Here is a 19,695-nt window from a genome sequence, read left to right as displayed (position 1 = left end):
ATATTAAATTACAGTGTGGGAAAAAATTGTTAGTGGTGCCATTGTTTCTGAAGTTGGAGTATCAAAATTTGGTAGGAGAGTTTTATAGAGATGAAAAAAAGATATATGTAAAGCTATTTTATTTAAGTGATACAGGGTGTTCAAAATATATTTATGAATTTCAACTACTTAAAATTAAAAAATCTCAAATTTTTTAAACGGGACACCCTATATATTATCATTTTTTCTGATAGATTTGACAAAACTCTTCAACTTTTATTAAGTATGTCATATCCCTATTTTTAATAGTTTGCGAATTATTCCCATTTCTTTCTATTTTTACCTATATTTTTAATACAATTACCCTATAAAATCATAGTTACCATGACAAAACAAAACTATTTATTACTTACCTTTAACAAGTAGCATCATAATTAGTTACAATTGCTGGTATTAGTTAAAATTAATTAACTTTACTCAAATAAACTAAATCGCAGTAGTGAATTTCTTGGTGTATTTCTATATTATGAAAGATGACACTTGGGATTTTTCGTCGGGGCGAATAGCCACAGATTAGGGTAATACTAGATTACCTAATTGCTGAAGACTACTGATATATGAATTTTCTTCGACATACAGTAAAGTTTTTTCTCGTAGTAATTCTGGTTTATAATTTATTTGGTAAAGCCAATATTACTACTGCCGCGAAACCGTCCCATTACACACTGAAGATGTTTTCTAGATAATATACATCTATCCTTATAGTAGTTAGCAAAGTACTATATAATATATAGTACTGAACCAAAAAATGTGGTTTTCTAAGCTTGTCCGTGTTCCGTGTATATCAATCACATTGACTAATTCATTTCAAGAAAATCTTTAACTATTATCTCTACCATTTATACTTATTACAACAAATTAAACTAAAATTCAAATTTTGTTCTTAACTTGCTTAACAGACATGAAATTGTGATAATTATTACTTTTGTCATGGCAACTATGATGTTATAGCACAATTGTATTAAAAATATGGGTAAAAATAGAAAAAAATCGGAATAAATCGCAAACTAATAAAAATAGATATATGAAATTCTTAATAAAAGTTGAAAAGTTTGGTAAAATCTTTTAGAAAAAATGATAATATATAGGGTGTACCTTAATTTTAAGTAGTTGAAATTCGTAAATATATTTTGAACACCCTGTAACATCTAACTAAAATATCTTTACATAGGTCTTTTTCTATATCTCTATAAAATTCTCCTACCAAATTTTAGTTGTCCAACTTCAGAATCAATGCCATCATTGAAAATTTTTTAACCCACTGCAATCTAACATTTATTTAAACAAATTTAAATATAACAAAAACTATTAATTTTAGGTATATAACACTATATATAAAAAAGTTATGGAATTTTACGCAGAATCTAAAAATAAAATAAAAAATAGGGCGTTGCATTTAAAAAAACATATGTTTTATTCGCCACACTTTTTTGAAGCACCCTGTATACTGTATAATAATTTTAAAATGTGTATCTTAACAATGTCTATAACTTTTATATTTAATATTTTTTTGTAAACCTCGAAACAAATGAGATACTGGACTTTACTCTATCGTTGACTCACCCTGTACAGGTTTTGCATTCATAGGTTATGACTGGTAGTACACATTGATCGAATGTTTTCTTATTTAGATAAATGTCATTCTATTAGTACGAGAGATAGCAACGTCGGAAAAACAAGTATTTTAAGACGTCTGGCTCTTTGATATATCTTTTACTATGCTCTCTAGAACAGCATGCGGTCCGTTTGGCTGTCGGTAAACGTTGCGTTCCCTACTGCGCATTGAAAGAAGATCCTATATTTTTTTATTAATTTAGTCCTATAAATTCTAGTATTGAATATAAATCGAACATGTCTCCATAGCGCAGTGCGTAGAGTTTCCGACCACGAACCGATGACTGAGAGTTCGAATCCGGGTCAGGGCAAAAACTTTTTTATTTTATTTTCGTTTATATTCTGATAGAAAAGTATTAAATAATTCCGGTAATTAAAAAAACAAATATTTAATACTTTACTATCAGAATATAAACGAAAATAAAATAAAAAAGTTTTTGCCCTGACCCGGATTCGAACTCTGAATCATCGGTTCGTGATCGGAAACTCTACGCACTGCGCTATGGATACATGTTCGATTTATATTCAATACTAGAATTTATAGGACTAAATTAATAAAAAATATAGGATCTTCTTCCGATGCGCAGTAGTAAACGCAACGGGTATCGGGAGCCAGACGGGCCGCATGCTGTTCCGGAGAGCATAGTAAAAGATATATCAAAGAGCCATACGTCTTAAAATACTTACTCGAAAATATTCTAAAAAAGGGTTCTATAACTAAATTATTCTGTTAATTCCTTGAAATAGAGATGCTGGGCAGTGTATTAGTTATCCCAAATATCTTCTATTATTTCCTGCATTATGTTATTTATTATAAATCAAATATAAGACACAATATAAGAAAGATATTGATTTATCTCAAATGTCTCAGGATTTCTTAAAACTAATCTAGATAATCTCTTGGTGTTTTGAAAAAAATATATATTATTATAAATTTACTATTGTCTAGTCTAGTGTCACACAATGCAATAAATTAAATGTTCTAGCTTTGTTGGAAAATCAGGGAAAATAAGATTAAATAGATCAATAATTGATACAAAAATACATTTTTTGCTTCTGATAATAGAATAACTTTTAATATATTAAGAATTTTGTTTTTAATAATATTCAAAACATATAAAAAATATTTTATATGTTCCTAAACGTTCTTTTAGCAAAAAATTGAATTTTGAATGGGCAGATTTGGTCAGAAAAATGTCGAGTTAATCAAAAAACAGACCATTTTCAGCAGTTCCAGAATCAGAAAATATTTTTGTAACAAACGCAATTTCTTTATTCATAGGTAAATAATTTAAAAATATATTGGGGGTATAGGTAACATAGAGTGTAAATTACCAGCTCACATTAAAAATATAAACAGATATTTTAATTGTAACGTACGATCAAAAAAAAACGGCGTCGAAGACGGCTGAGGTATGACAATCGATGATAATTTTGACGGGGTTAATCTCTAGACGTTATTTACTGAAAATTACCACTAATTTTAGAAAGATTAAATAGGGATAAAACGTTTCCAGACACAGAAAAATTCGCCATTGAAAAATAAAGAAGAGTATTAGGGCCAAGTAGACGACGTCTAGGGCTTAAAATTACCATCAATTGTCATTCCTCATCCGTCATTGACGCCTTTTTTTTTGGTAGTATAATGTATATTTTATTTAGTAGCATAATAACATAGTAACGAATTGTGTAGAAAGGGAGATAAAATATTTTTATTTACGATCAGTGTGGATTCCAATTTTACTCACGAAGATTATCTTTACAATCGATTTCCTAAAATTTTGAATTATACATGTACCCATTCCTGATTCATGATGTGTCACATTTTTTATATATTTCAAGATATATTTTTTTATTTATTTACTCAGACCTCAGACTTACAAATTGATAAGGTAATGAGTTGTGGCGAAAAAATATATTAACTAGGTATATTGAAGAATAAATAATATGTGTAAATGTTTGTTTAAAAAATTATCTTCTGTCTAGTAATTGAAAAAGAACGACATTCATTGAAAAAATCAATAAAAGTTTTGTTTGAGTACATTTTTTAATGAGGTTTTATTGTTTTTGAGATCACGTGAACTAATAAAAGTATGTTAATTAGGAAAAATCCATTAATACTGTTTACATTTTTTGTTTTAATCCAAAAATTAAATAATTTTTATATTACAATTTGTCAGAGTCGTGCATATAATGTCAGGCGTTGCTTACTCCAGACAAAATACCTAACTCAGTACTAATCCAACAAATATTCTAAAAAAAAAAAATTGGCGCCGGGAGACACGTATAGCCGCCCATACTAAAATATGTTAATAAAAAGTTGCTAGGCAGTTCTTTTAGTTTCAAAGTAAAGGAATATTTCCAATTTTTTTTATCATAAAAACTGCGACTTTGACTGATTTTGATGTTATTACAAAATTTTGTTGCAAATATTATTCCTAATCTTAAATTGAAAACCGCTAGCTACTGTAATTTTGGAGTTACTATTTTTTTAAACTTTTAACCCCCTCCCATACCCACTTACCATCCCCCCACCCCCACCAAAAACTAATGGTGCCACAGTATTTTTGTGCCAAATTTGGTTAAAATCGGTTTAGCGGTTTTTGAGTTATCGTGTTACAGACAGACGGACAGACAGACAGACACCATGAAAATATTTTGTTTTTTTTTGAGTGAAATTAAAAAACCTTTTTTTTTGCTGATCTTAATAGCCTACCATACCTCTTGGTATGGTCGGCTAATAAGCATTTATCTTATTTTTATTCTAGAAATTTCGTAAGACATATTTATTCATTTTATTATTAATTAATTATTCATTTTCCCATATAATATTTCCAATAAATAAAAATTAATATTTAATTTTTAAAGAGAAAAAACGCAAAAATAATTCGGATAAGGCGGGTTTTTTTGTGGACGATGCATATTGCGGGTTTTGCTATAACAAGATATTTGCATCCTAACTTGATATATTAGATAATGTTATTTTATTGAAATTAGGTAAGAATTTGAAATGAATAAAGGTGCCATTACACGGCGCGTGGAGCGCCGCGCCTGGACCGTCGACTGCCGCACCACGCTCCGTGTGATTGGGTCGGCGCTCCGATTTTCGGGCCACGGACCTGGTATATGAGCAGTTAAGGTTGTCGCCCACTAGACCGCTGCGCGGCGCGGCGCTGGGAAGAGAATTTTTTCTGGCTGCGAAGGAACTGCGCCCACTATAGCGCGCTTTTGAGACGCGGCAACGCTATTTAGTTATAGTCGAAGTGTTTTTTACTTACTGTAGTTTAGTTTTTAAAGCAATGAGTTCAAGTACGGACGAAAGCGTATTTTTTGTGCTCTTCTAACAGAGGAAGAGGAAGAGGGGGTGAGGAAAAGTTTGGACTCATACGATTAACAAAAAAAGAAAGAAGTTCATTTTTTTCAGTATTTTTTGCAAAAAGACAAGATCATTTTTTTCAGTATTACAAAATATAAAGGAAACATTTTACGCACTCCTCAATTGAGGGTTTTAGAAGCAAAACACCGAGCATCTCTACTCATCATATTTTTTCAGAAGAGACAAATTACTAATACTTTTGATAATTCTTATTTATTCTGATGTGTATATTAGTTATGTGGTGAAAAAAACCCTGATCTTTTTTATATATTTAGGTAATTAGAATTTAAAAATTGGAGATTGTCACTTTTGTTAAAAAGTGGAGATTGCCGGTTTTGCCTCTACACCCCTCAATTATATTAAATCTTTGATAGAACGGCATTTCGTCCATCTGTCTCTAGTGAGGGAAGACTTAAAAAAATATCATATTCCTTTATGAAAATCGATTTGCCTAATTTACCTTTAAAAATACAATTCTACCATTGATACGTATCACTAGTTCCTAGTCAAAAAGCCAACTGAAAAGACTCGAATGCAAAATTATTTCCAATGTGAGTACGCACACTGCAACGCGCCAAAACGGCGGAGACGGAAAAAAGTTGCTAGAGAAGTCTTCCGACTTCTTGACGGAAATCCCGCGGCGCGCTTCTGCGCTGCGCGCTCTGATGTGCGTTGGTCCATTTAAATACATGGCAAGCAGACAAAAGAAATTTCCACATGGCGCCGCGCCGCGTCGCGCCGCGGTCTAGTGGGCGACAACCTTTACACGGAGTGTGGAAACCCGCGCCAGGACGCGCCCTGAACGTTTTAAAACCAACATCATCTCTTGACCGTTTTGTGGGATATCGTGATGCAATTTTTAGATCCCAACTCTCTTAGTAACGAAGAAAAGAAAGGTGTTAAGACCCATCTACGATCATTTTCCCTTGTTTTGTTAGAGTTCAAGCTTAAAAGGTGGACGCCCAAAAGTTTTATTTCAATTGGCTAGTATAATAACGAAACAAAGACTCATTAAAGGGTTAATTGAAGAGCATTGAAAAGAAGAATTAGGTTTTGCAAGTACTATGAACTTTAGGGCTAGTGGGGGTAGGAATGCTGCTGTAATCGTTGAAACCTTAACTGAAACTCCATCGAAAGACACTGAGTTTGAAAAATCAATGAATGACACCAATAGTCAGTTCGGCAATTTTTCTCAAGACAAAAAAATCGAAATGATGTTCTTGTTAAATAAAGCATGACTATATGCAAAAGCTTTTTTTAATTTCTTATAATTTCTAATAAAAACTGTCTAAAAAATGATTATTACTAGTTTTAATAAAAGTTTTAAAAATTGTCTTAGATACTTACTATACAGGGTTGTTCACCACATACGACACGGAGTATTGTAGCTAAACGATGAGATTTTTACAAATTGTAAGTTTTGGGTTCGATGAAGTACTATTAGAGATACAATTTAAAAATAATTTTACAAGATACAGAGTGTCCCAAATAAGTAAAAAATATCAAAGTTGTATTTTTTTAAACGGAACACCCTGTATATTATTACATTTTTAGTTTCTACGATTAAAATAAAGGTAAATTTGATTAAGGTTTATTATACTTAAACCTTACCGTTTTTGAAATATTTTCAATTTTGTGAAATTGCAGTAAAAATTTTAAGGCTTCATTTCTCCAAGGGTATCAAAGTTTTTAATACTAAATATTTACTGAAGTTTATTTACTGATCAGTTATTGTGTTGCAATAATAAAAATAATGCTACCTTATACAGAGTGTCTAAAAATTTATTTTAAATAATTATTAGCTTCAAACGGCAATAACTTGTTTAATTTAAATGGAACACCCTGTATATTTTACGAGAATCAGATGCACAATTTAATTGTCTATCAAATTATATTATACCATTTTTTACCTATCTCTTTAAGTTTCCGTAGAAAATGCATTTTATTGTAATTTAGAACTTATTTATCAATATACCCATGGACTATTGACATTTTAGATTATTTTTAAAGATGTACCAAATTTTTAAAGAGTACAGATACTAATATTGTCGATATAATTCGTTTATTTCATTATGAAATAAAAAAAAAACTGTTTAAATATTTGTTAAAGAGGACCAATTAATATGATTCCAGTATTCAAACTACATTAACTGACTGTTTGCGTTGATTAATAATAATTGCTCCAAATACTAAAAAACTGAATTTTGTATGGGCATTAGACAGTGTGATAAAAAGTAACAAGGAAATGGCTAGAGTTAAGGGAGGCTTTTGTTCAGCAGTGGACGGTATAAGCTAAATGATGATGATGATGATGATGATTAGACAGTGTGATAAAAAGTAACACCTTAAAAATGATATTTCATTTTTTAATAAATGCTTATTTATAACAACAAAGACTTTAATTTGATAACTTATTATTATATTGATTTCTGACTCAAAAATCCACATTTATTTATAATAATTTATTAATGAACACAATTAAGTATGTCATTAATTAGTATATGGGCGGAAATAATGGTGTTATATTTAATTAATGGTATACTCTTTTATACAGATTTAAATAGTTTTCTTTTTAGTAATATTATCGTTTTGCTAAAAACGATAATATTACTAGTCTGTACATTTTGTACATTTGTTGCTTTAAAAACAATCTAAAATGTCAATATTCCATGGATATATTGATAAATGAGGTCTAAATTATAAGAAAATCCATTTTCTACGAAAACTTGAAGGGATAAACAAATTTAATTGTGCATCTGATTCTCCTAAAATATACAGGGCATTCCATTTAAATTAAAGAAGTTATTGCCGTTTGAAGCTAATAATTATTTAAAATAAATTTTTAGACACTCTGTATAAGGTAGTATTATTTTTATTATTGCAACACAATAACTGATCAATAAATAAACTTTATTAAATAGTTAGTATTAAAAACATTGATACCCTTGGAGAAATGAAGCTTTAAAATTTTTACTGCAATTTCACAAAATTGAAAATATTTCAAAAACGGTAAGGTTTAAGTATAATAAACCTTAATCAAATTTACCTTTATTTTAATCGTAGAAACTAAAAATGTAATAATATACAGGGTGTTCCGTTTAAAAAAATACAACTTTGATATTTTTTATTTATTTGGGACACTCTGTATCTTGTAAAAATATTTTTAAATTGTAGCTCTAATAGTCCTTCAACGAACCCCAAACTTATAATTTGTAAAAATCTCATCGTTTAGCTACAATACTCCGTGTCGTATGTGGTGAAGAACCCTGTATATGAGTTTACAATTACAGAGTGTTAAAATTAAAATTAAAATAACTATTTTATTTATTTTTAAATAAAATATAATTTTTTAAAATAAAATATACAGGGTTTCACAAGATCACAAAGTAATTAAAAAATAACTGCTAAAATAAAGTTTTTTTAAGTATTTACCTGATATCATAATTTTATTTATTTAGCATTAGTTTACAGTACGATTTTTGTGTGTCACGTACGAATAATATAATAGTTTTATTATTTTGTTATTATATTTATTATTTTTATATATTTATTAATAAATTAAGTTGTTAATAAATAAATAAATTTAACCCATATGGGTGCTATACATATATTAAACCATTTGCTACGTTCTTAGATTTTAAGTCCCAAACATCGCTCCTGAGGTTTTGTCCGGCTAAAATTACCAGTCGCCGCACTGTGCGCGTTTGTGCGCGTCTTGGCGCGTCTAGGCGCGGCGCTCCAGGCGCCTGAAGCGTGGATCGGCGCTCCACACGCCGTGTAATGGCACTTTTATACCTACTTGTGTAAAAAGCCTATGAAAAAAATGCGGGATTTGCAACAATAATGACAATAAAAAACAAATATAAGAGGACAAAACGATTTTGCTGCAGTAACGTAATTTGTGGTGAATTTTATATAGGAATAGGCGACTTTTGGTGCAGCCTGGGACTATGTTTATATAGATTTCAGTGTCCACTATTAATATAGGTACATATATCATTAGGTCATTTTTTTTTAAATGGATAAGGCGGGTTTACTTAACTTGACGTCTCATATTGTCTCTAATGGGATATTAAACGCTAATGTGTAAGAAAGAGATAGACTAAGGAAGCATCGCGTCATTTAATTTCGACTGCTGTACGACGCAATAATGCCAAATCTGCGAATTTTCCCCCAATTTAGAGAAAATAAATATATTGATTAATTAATTATTTAAAATGCTATTTTTGCAGTGCGCGCCACTGCGATTTGTACAGGGTGTGTTAAATTGGAGGGTTGGACCATTGGGGATCTCGCAAAACATAATCGTAATCGTAATTATTTTTATCTTTCAGATGTATGGCCGTTACAGCCAGCAATTAGGAGAATTCGCAAAATTAGAAAGTCTCAAAGCCGCAGAAAAAAGAAGAATTAAAGAAGAAAAGGCTAGAAAAAGAGAACTAAGAGGATATCAAGGTAAATTAAAAAAAAATAGTTATCGTTTATTGCTTACTGAATTAGTATAAGCTTATACATATTTTTTGATCAGATTTCATTAGAATGAATGATATTCATAAAGAAGAATTAAAAAAAGAATATAGAGTGACACAAAAACACATTTTTGAACCAAACTCGTATATTTTGTATTTTAATTTTATTGGGTATCGAATAATTATGTATACTGGGTGCGTCTCAAAAGTGGCTCACCCCTATAACTTTTTTATTTTTGCAGTTAAAAAAACGAGATTTGGTATGTTAGTATATGACATAAATTGGGATTGATTGACGTATTCAATTTTTCTCGGTCACTTCCGGTTTCACCGGAAATGACTACAATTTTTGATTTTTAAATGACACCCCCGGTATTTTTTTACTTTATTCGATAGAAAATGACACTCTGAATCGAATGACATATCATATGTCAACTTTTGGCATTTTCGCATATGGTTTATTTGAAATTGTAACATGCGGTTCATAACGACAATTTGACTTGAAATACCAAGTGTGCGGTATCAAATTATTCGTAAAAAAATGCTTTTTCCAAATATGCTAATGAGCCACCCTCGTCCCATTTGAAAAAATTGAGATATGATTAAAAATACGATTTGGGCATCTATTAACCGTTCTGGACAAGACACTAAAAACATTAGACCATCAAATCTATTTTTCCAAGGTTCCTTGATTGAAAATTAGTGTTTTTAACACAGACTCTAGATTGAATTTTAAAATACAATTTGTTTTTGAGTGACTATGTCAAAAGTTGACATATGATATGTTATTCGATTCAGAGTGTCATTTTCTATCGAAAATCAAAAGCTGTAATCATTTCCGATGAAACAGGAAGTGACCGAAAAGAAAATACGTCAATCAATCCCAATTTATGTCATATACTAACATACCAAACCTCGTTTTTTTATCTAAAAAAATAAAAAAGTTATTGGAGTGAGCCACTTTTGAGACGCACCCGGTATAAACTCGGGCAGTTATAACTAGTAGTGGGAACTATCGAATGAATGCTATCGAAACATTCGATAGTTGCAATTCATTCGAATAATTCGATAGCTAGTAAGAAAACATTCGTTGAAAACTATTCGAATAAAAATATCGAATAGATGCGTCATCTGCCTTGAAATATATTAATTCGGCAGCAAAAACCATTCATTTATAAAATTCATTCATTTGTAAAATTCATTTATTCGTCAGGATCGATTATAATAAAATATAAACTGGATTTTAGTTGTCGCCCGGCGACGTAGGTTTCTTTCCTAGAAACCCGACAGCGGTCGGCGGTCGGTGGCAATGGTATGAAAAAAGCCGGCATCTTTGATTTTGAGTCAGATAAAGATAAGGACATATTATTTTTTTTATTGAGGTGCTACATTATGAACGGCGCTGTTGCCGTATATTCGTATTAGTTGGTATTAGCAAAGAATATTATTCTTTGGTATTATAGTTAGTTAGGGATAGTATGACTATATATTTTGCATGTTTTTTATTAATATTCTGTTGTTACACTACAATAATACTTTATAATTATTATTTTGGATGTAGGAAAATTATTTTTAATGTTTTTAAGCAAAACTGGTTTAATAAATAATTATAACAGTAATAATTTGTTATACCTATTAACACCAAAATTTAAAATCATTTAATATAAACATTTTTTTAAGTAGTAGCAAAATATAAACAACAAATTAGAAGTCAAAATTATTTATATTAGATCCTATTTAAAAATAATATAGTCTCTAAATTTTTTGGCAACGTTGGTTTATTAAATAATAATAATTACAGAACTAATTCGTTATATTAACAACAAATTTTAAAATCATGAAATATAAACATTTATTAATTTTCTAAGCATGCAGTGTATATATATAAGAAAAATATAAATAAAAAATTAAAAATCAAAATTTTATATGTGTATTACTTTTTATTACTTTGTATTAGTATTTAAAAATAATATTTGCTTTTACTGGCACTTACTTTAAAAAATAAATGAAATATTTCTTCGCAAAAATCTACATGTAAGAGAATTAGCATAAACAAAATTCAAATATCGTTAACTTTTTTTTTTAAATTGGCACGTGTAAAACTTTAATCAATCAATTTAATTTTCTCATCCCAAAATTTGAGTTCGATAATCATTTACTTAACCGCATTACCACATTACTTAAATATGATTATTAAGTTCAACTAATTCATATTACTAAAACATCTAAAATACAAATACATATGTATTTTTAAAATTAACTGTAAGTTCACCTCATCTCTCTTAAAAATTGTTACTTCTCAAAATTTCCCATTAAAAAATAGACCATATACCGTATAAAATTAAATAATTGAAAGATCCGAAAATCACACAAATTTTCGGAAAAATTTTGACCACCTGCACACGTACACAATCGTCAATTAAAAAAATCACTGCTACTTTAGTATTTTAAATATTTTAATAAACGCAAAAATAGCACAGTATTTAGAAGGCAAGTTATAAAAATTTGGAAGAACTAATAATGCACTGACGCAGACAAAAATCAAACGAATACTAAATTTCATTTATCAAAAGCATTCGATAGTCTTGGCTTAACGATAACCATTTAGTCGCACGGCGAGGTTGTCACATATGCTTTAGTATACAAATGAATGAATGATTTTATTCGAATGAAACCATTCGATAGTTGAAATCATTCATTCAGTAACCATTCGATAGTCTAATTCATTCGATAGTTCCCATCGCTAGTTATAACACCTTTTTTATAATTCATTTGATACATAAATAACTATAATATCACACATTGATGGCTAATCTATAATTATTTTCCTTTCAGGCAAGGTAGCAAAAACTATTTATTTTCTATGGAAGCACACATTTGCACGGTTAGGGGAAGACTGGGTATTTCTGGCCCTTCTAGGTATTATTATGGCAGTACTGAGTTTCATATTGGATAACGGAATATCCATGTGTAATACAGGTATGAACTAATCAAACATTTCATAAATGTCTGTTAACTTGATTTCTTTGAAACTCTGTGGAATTATCTTCCAGATGAAGAGAATATTAATAATATGTATGTATTTACTGTTCCAGCTAGGATATGGCTTTACAATGATTTAACCAACAATCCAGCGGCACAATATGCCTCGTGGGTGTGTCTTCCGGTAACACTTATCTTGTTTAGTGCAGGTTTTGTCCACTTGGTGGCACCACAGTCCATCGGTAAGACCTAATAGCACAAAAACTACTATGCTTGATAGCAAAATATTGTTTCTTTTAGGTTCGGGAATACCCGAGATGAAAACTATTCTTAGAGGTGTTGCGTTAAAGGAGTATTTAACCTTCAAAACGTTACTGGCAAAAGCAGTTGGTCTTACGGCTACTCTAGGTATTTTGAGAAAAAAAGTCAACGCGTAAAGGAGAGCGTAATTAGGGCGTTGTTGGGTGCAATAACATTCAATAACTCAACTTTCCCGGATATTCAGCTCTCCCGAAACAACATTTTATAGCTTCATAGTTTCTCAAACCGTATACGAAACATACAACACCTTTGAATAAGAAGACTAAGGAAGGAGCATATCAAAAATCTTAGGTACACCGCGATGGGCCTCAAATATGGCCGACTTAAATTCCGGTTTATCAGTGTCGTTCTAATTTTATTTAAAAAATGTAAAACTATGATGTAGGGTAGACGTGGGGTAGACTCAATAATTTGTTGTTTTATTTTACGTTGTGAATAAATGTTGGTAGTTATTAAAATTGTTATAAAAATATATAATTCTAATAAAAATAGATAAGTTATAATAAGTATTTATTAACACAAACATCCGATACGCTACTGAAGCAGGTAAGTCAAATTAACGTATCTAAGTTCTTTGACATCTAATCTTTGACAAGTAATAAATAAAAGCTAAAATGCAAGAAAAATATATAATTTAGTTAATTTAAGTGAATTTCATAAATGATCGGTTTACTACACGTATGTATATTATATAGTCACTTACTAACTTACTAGCGAAAAGTTGATCCATTATTTCACTCAATTTTTCCGAGATCTACCGCACGCTACACAACCAACTATTTTAGAGTCTTTTTCGATAAATCGCGATAGTGTCACTGTTAATTTAAGTTCTGCCACAATTTCCATCTAGATTTACTACCTTTATAGAACTATCAGTAGTAGAATAAATAATAAATAACATAAAATAAGCTCCGTAAAGACTGACAAATCCACAAAATTTCAAATCAAATTCAAATGTGTCAAATGAATCGTCAAACAGAACTGTCAAGGATCCCCACCCTAGAGAGCTTTTATGGTGGCTTTTCCGCCCACCATGCATGAATACATGGATAGCATTATGCTCCTTCCTTAGTCTTCTTATTCAAAGTACAACAGTAATACGAAGAAGTATTGCCCTTGAAGTAAATTCCTTGTCAACAGGCTCTAGTAAACTTATAAGAACTAACAATCTCTAACACAAGAAGTGTTTTACTTTTCTTCAAATAACTCGAAGTCAATATTTCTTCTACTATACTATACTACATTTATATAGAATAAAACTATATTTTAGGTAGTGGTATGCCGCTAGGCAAAGAAGGACCCTTTGTCCATATAGCCAGTATCACAGCAACGTTGCTGAGTAAGCTGGTAACTGGGTTTCAGGGTATCTACGAAAACGAAAGCAGAACAACTGAGATGTTAGCTGCGGCTTGTGCTGCTGGAGTAGCTAGTTGTTTTGCAGCTCCCGTCGGAGGTAAGTCTTAATAGATTCAGTAACAAAGAAATCTTAATAATTATGTTTAGGTGTCCTGTTTAGTATCGAAGTAACAACGACTTATTTTGCTGTGAGAAATTACTGGAGAGGCTTTTTTGCTGCCGTTTGCGGTGCAACCACCTTCAGATTGCTGGCAGTGTGGTTTCAAAGTGCCGACACAGTCACTGCGGTGTTTAAAACCAGCTTTTACATGGACTTTCCTTTCGATCCTCAGGAATTATTTGTCTTTGCTTTAATAGGGTAAGATTGTATTCAATGTAAAAAAAATAAGAGAGCTCTTTCACACCTTTTTTTGGCTGGCACAAATCAGAACAAATTCATTCAAGAAATTCCCGTAGATATATTATAGTTTAAAAATGGACGTGAATCTTTATTTGCTTTGCCAAATTCATATCTAGCAATAATATACATCTTTAGCCATTCGATGACAAATAAAACGCACTAATGCGAGTATTCTCATTGGACAATCTCATGCTGAATGCGCATTTTTTTACGAGCGAATTTTTTTTACTCTGCTCTAGTATACAGGGTGTCCCAGGCTGAGCGTGTATTAGAAGTTTCTAGAGAACTAAAACATCTAGCTCGGAGATTTTTTGCACATCATAGTTTCACAACGAGATCTATCGACTAAAAATATTTTCAATATGGCGGCACTTCCGGAAATACCGGAAGTTAACAGCAATTTGCTTATTTTAAATGGGTGCCCCCATTTTTTATTGCATACTTAAATTATCTGTAAAAATTTTTCTGTATGAATTTTGATATTAAACATATCTGTGCATGACTAGTGCCTAAAAGAGTGTCGTTTCGAATCTCAAATACATATAGATAAATGAAACAAGTTTAGATTGGAAAGTGCCCATAAGGACAATGTAAACACTATTTGGCGCTGTTCTTGCAACGGTCGCGACCCAAAACTTTTGAAAATTTCGGAGCGGTTCGGCTTTTTTCGGAATTATATCGCCAAATATTGTTTATTCAAATTTATTATTATTTTCGTTTAATTTTATAAATAAAAGACATTGTGTTGCATACAAGAAACTTTATTTTATATAAGGACGCATGCATGAAATACCTATAAAACATTGGAAACCTACGTTATGCCACGATCCACGATGTGATTTTTGCAGTTCACAGTTTACAGCACAGCTTTTTAAGTTTTTAATGCCACTTTTTCACAATTATTACCGGTTGGAGTAAATAAAACTTGAATTAAACTCACAAGATAACAATTATTACTTTGAAAATGGACGCTATAAACATTTTTCGGAATTTCTTTAATGAGAGCGGTTTGGATGTTGAAAGATTATTATGATTTTTGAAGATTCTGACTTTGACAAGAGAAAATTATTTCTGTTTTTGTTTGCCGTTGTTCTTAGCGACCGCTATAGCAGCGCCAGATCGCGTATAACGGTCGCGACCCAAAATAATTTCGCGACCAAAATTTTTACGAGCTTTCCAATCTAAACTTGTTGCATTTATCTATGATACATATCAGGGGCCGGAAAGTGTTTGTTCGCACTCAAAAAATTTCATTTAATGCCTGTATATATTTTTAATATATTTTTTAAATTTACATTTTTTAATTGTAAAGTAATATATTACATTTAAATAGAATATATTACATAACAATTATGTCAATTACAGGATAACAAGCTTGTTTTCTAACATTTTTTAAATAAAACGAATTATAAAATTTCAAAATATTATGTATATTTGTCGTAGGTATGAAAAAAGTAAAATATAAAACGGACAAACGCTTACTTACATTGCAATAAAACTTCCACTTTTTTTGCAATCCAAACGCAATATTTCTATTTCACAAATTAAAATATCCGACAACACTAAAATCACTGAAACTTCCGCGGCTGACAACGAAAACTGAAAAATAAAACGGCACTTTTTGTTTTGGACCTGCATATCAACATTACGCGGTACCATTATGTTTTTGTTTTTGAAATAATATAAAATATCTAATTATAACTTGTAAATTTTAATATTTTAACATGATTTTAACGATTTTAACTGTTTCTGACAATAACTAACTTTTTGTTATCAAGATGACATTTTAGACGGCAACTGACATATATGTCATAATATTTGAATTTTAAATATGTATGTAATATAATTTAAATTATTATATTGCAACTTTATGCTAATAAAACATTTATACATTCACAAAATACAACAATTATAGTTTGAAAACAATGAATATTGAATTAAAATTAAAAAAGATAAGCGCGACCCCTTGTGTCAAAATTCGATGATTAAATTTTTGCAATTTTTACACCATTTGATGACCGGTGGCGCCTCTAGTGTTTGTTCGGGCGGTTGGTCTTTTACTCCCGCTTATGGCCATTAAAGAAAAAGTTCTAAAGGGGGATGTTTTGTGTGCCAGATCGCGTATAACGGTCGCGACCCAAAATAATTTCGCGACCTAAAATTTTTACGAGCTTTCCAATCTAAACTTGTTGCATTTATCTATGATACATATCGGGGCCGGAAAGTGAAATAGCAAAAGCGGTTCCACCGTTTCCACGGAAATCTCAAGTAAAATAGTTCCAGCCCGAGCCACTAGGTGGTAGTGCAATTAATTTTTAGGTTAAGAAGTTGCTACTAGTTATTGCCAGATGGCGTTAAATCAGAATTTTTTTGTAGTTTCCATAGTTTCCAACGGCCATTGTCATATTATTGTCAAATTCTCAAAAAATATTGTCGTTATCATAGCGCCAATCATAATATTATCAAATAAATGATTATCAAAATGTTTTTCAAACTATACTACAATTTGTTATATGTGTTTTAATTAGACAATTCCTTTTGTTTGTGGCCCTAAAGATATAATGTAAGTCTTTTATTTTTGCCATCATTTAAGTACCTATTTATATTTACTCCATTTACAAAACTTTGGGCGTATTACGTTGGTCTTGTTTTATTATAATAAACGATGTTTAAATATTTAAATATAAATAATATTACTTATAAATAAAAACTTTATAATAAATAATATTTCACATGTTTGGCTTTAATTTTATTTAATAATTGTATAAATTATACTGTTAAATCTTATTTTTTACACGTCACAACGATACTTGTTATTAGTATTGTTGAATTTGTGTAAAAAATAAGATTTAATAATCAAATTTAATTATTTTAGAGTAGAATTCAATAAATACGCTCATTTAAAAAGCCCGCGCTTCGATCCATTTAAAACAAGCCCTACTCAATAGATGGCTTTGATACATATCAAAAACAGTCAATTTCGAAAGGCTTTCACAAAAATAATATATTTTTTTTCGTATTTTTAGGGCTTTTTGTGGACTGACTGGAGCTTTCTACGTCTGGGCCCATCGACAGTACGTAATGTTTATGCGAAACAGCAAAACCATTAATGCATTTCTTCAGAAAAAGTAAGTACTTTATTTAATGGTACTACGCATATTTAATATCGTATAAAAAAGTATGGAATACTTTTCAGTCGCTTCCTGTATCCAGGTATCATAGCCCTGTTGGTGTCCACATTCACGTTTCCCCTGGGAACTGGACAATTTGTAGCTGGTAAGTCGAGACAGTACAGGGTCTCCCAATTTTTTCACGTAGAATCCAGTGGCGTAACTAGTTTTTCTGGCTGAGATTCAGTCGTTTTCGAAATACACGACTCAAACTTATTATTTTTTAATGGGACATCCTGTATATTATTTTTTTTCTTTGTTTGCCTTGTTGTAAATATGTTTACGTTTATTTAGGCGATCTGACTACCCATAACCAGGTGGTGGCTCTTTTTAGCAACTTCACTTGGTCGAAAGCCAACCATACCCCTATAGAAGAAGGTATAATCAAGCATTGGAAGACTGACTATACTGGCGTGATACTTAATTTAATCATTTACAATATTTTCACGGTGAGTACCGATCAATTTTATTTTCTCTTAAACGTAGTATAATAATATTAAAAGAAATACATGTAATACTCATTTAGATCTAAACTATATTATATTATAGACTATACGGGAGTGAAATTAATAATATACTTCTTAAATTTTCGTGTGGTTTAATTACTAATTACTGTAATTACTATGAGTCTGATATATGTATGTATGGGAAAAGTAAAAAAAAATACCATTTTGGCTATTTTTTACTAAGTTTTCAAGGGTCTAAGAAACATACTAAAGACATACTATTATATTATAAAAATTATATACTAAAGACATACCATACCAGAAAAATTATGAAAATTTCAGAATTTGTAGAAAATTTTATGTAGATTTAGAATATATACTGATTTAGTAGCTTAAGTGTTTTGGTTTTGCAAGAAACTGGATTTCTCGAACCCAATCGAGAACCAATTTTCCGAACCATTTTTCATGGTAGCTAAAATATTACCTACAGGTCATACTGAAATAGTAACGTCAAAATGACCTATATTTTCGTGTTCTACGCCTTTTAATTAGTAAATAACAGCAGTTTCATCAAAACTGGTGACCTGACCAAAATTGAGAAATTTCATGATTGTATGTATGGAAAAAGTCGAAAAATTGACCATTTTTGCAATTTTTTTCTTAGAAAAATAGTAAGTATGGTCGTAAAATTATGAAAATTTCAGAATTTATAGCAAATTTTATGTAGATTTAGAATATATAATGATTTAATAGTTGAAGTGTTTTGGTATTGTAAGAAACTTGATTTTTCGAGTCCTGGTTTTCGAACGATTTTTAATTCTAGCTAAAATGTACTTTTAGATTTTATTTAGCTGTTACAGATAATATTTATAATTATTATTTGTGTTTGATTTCAGTTTTTATCCTCTATCGTTTGCTCAACTATTCCCGTGCCCAGCGGCATCTTCATTCCCGTTTTCAAAATCGGAGCTGGCTTCGGAAGGATCATGGGAGAACTCATGCACATCTGGTTCCCGCAGGGTAAGGGTTAGTTCATCAAGATCATTCATTTTATCATATCTCTTCATTTTAGTATCATCTGTCATAACCTTAGCATCCGGCAGAGTGACGATGAAATCAGACAAATTTAGAAAATTATTCTTGGTAAAATTTTTAGATACATTAATATCACTGGTTGCATTATCAATGTTCATTTATTTTGACTCAAAGATATAGAGGTAAAGAGAATGAGCATCGACGAGTGCCGCATCCAAAAAATTTGGAGTGGCCGCCATCTTAAGGTGCGTCCAGGCTAACGAGACGAGAGCGAGGCAAGAGAGCGAGGCTATTATTAGATTCTACGTACAATTCGGTAATTTTTTTGCATATGATATTATACCGGGTGCGTCTCAAAACTGGCTCACCCCTACAACTTCATTTTTTCAGTTAAAAAAACGATATTTGATATATGACATAAATTAGGATTGATTGACGTATATAATTGTTTTCGGTTACTTCCTGTTTCACCGGAAATGACTACAAC

At 30.7% G+C, this 19,695-nt stretch overlaps 1 protein-coding gene across 3 annotated transcripts in view; it reads left to right on the top strand.

Moving 5' to 3' along the window:
- The window catches only part of LOC115882578 (chloride channel protein 2), a 54,593-nt gene that overhangs the window by 21,478 nt on the left and 13,420 nt on the right, over positions 1-19,695 (top strand). For 2 of the 3 annotated variants that reach the window (XM_030900769.1, XM_030900767.1), the window contains exons 3-12: positions 9,364-9,484; positions 12,334-12,477; positions 12,594-12,722; positions 12,781-12,888; positions 14,072-14,254; positions 14,305-14,515; positions 17,584-17,685; positions 17,754-17,833; positions 18,022-18,176; positions 19,070-19,199. In XM_030900769.1, the coding sequence (XP_030756629.1) occupies positions 9,364-9,484; positions 12,334-12,477; positions 12,594-12,722; positions 12,781-12,888; positions 14,072-14,254; positions 14,305-14,515; positions 17,584-17,685; positions 17,754-17,833; positions 18,022-18,176; positions 19,070-19,199 (1,363 nt within the window). The remainder of the gene's footprint in view (positions 1-9,363; positions 9,485-12,333; positions 12,478-12,593; positions 12,723-12,780; positions 12,889-14,071; positions 14,255-14,304; positions 14,516-17,583; positions 17,686-17,753; positions 17,834-18,021; positions 18,177-19,069; positions 19,200-19,695) is intronic. The other variant, XM_030900768.1, reaches the window with a different exon arrangement.

This window comes from Sitophilus oryzae, unplaced genomic scaffold, assembly GCF_002938485.1.
Source record: "Sitophilus oryzae breed Bouriz unplaced genomic scaffold, Soryzae_2.0 scaffold_1789_pilon_pilon, whole genome shotgun sequence".
Classification (NCBI taxonomy): Eukaryota; Metazoa; Arthropoda; class Insecta; order Coleoptera; family Curculionidae; genus Sitophilus; species Sitophilus oryzae.
Note: the sequence above shows the minus strand (reverse complement) of the source record. Positions and strands in the feature narration are given on the sequence as shown.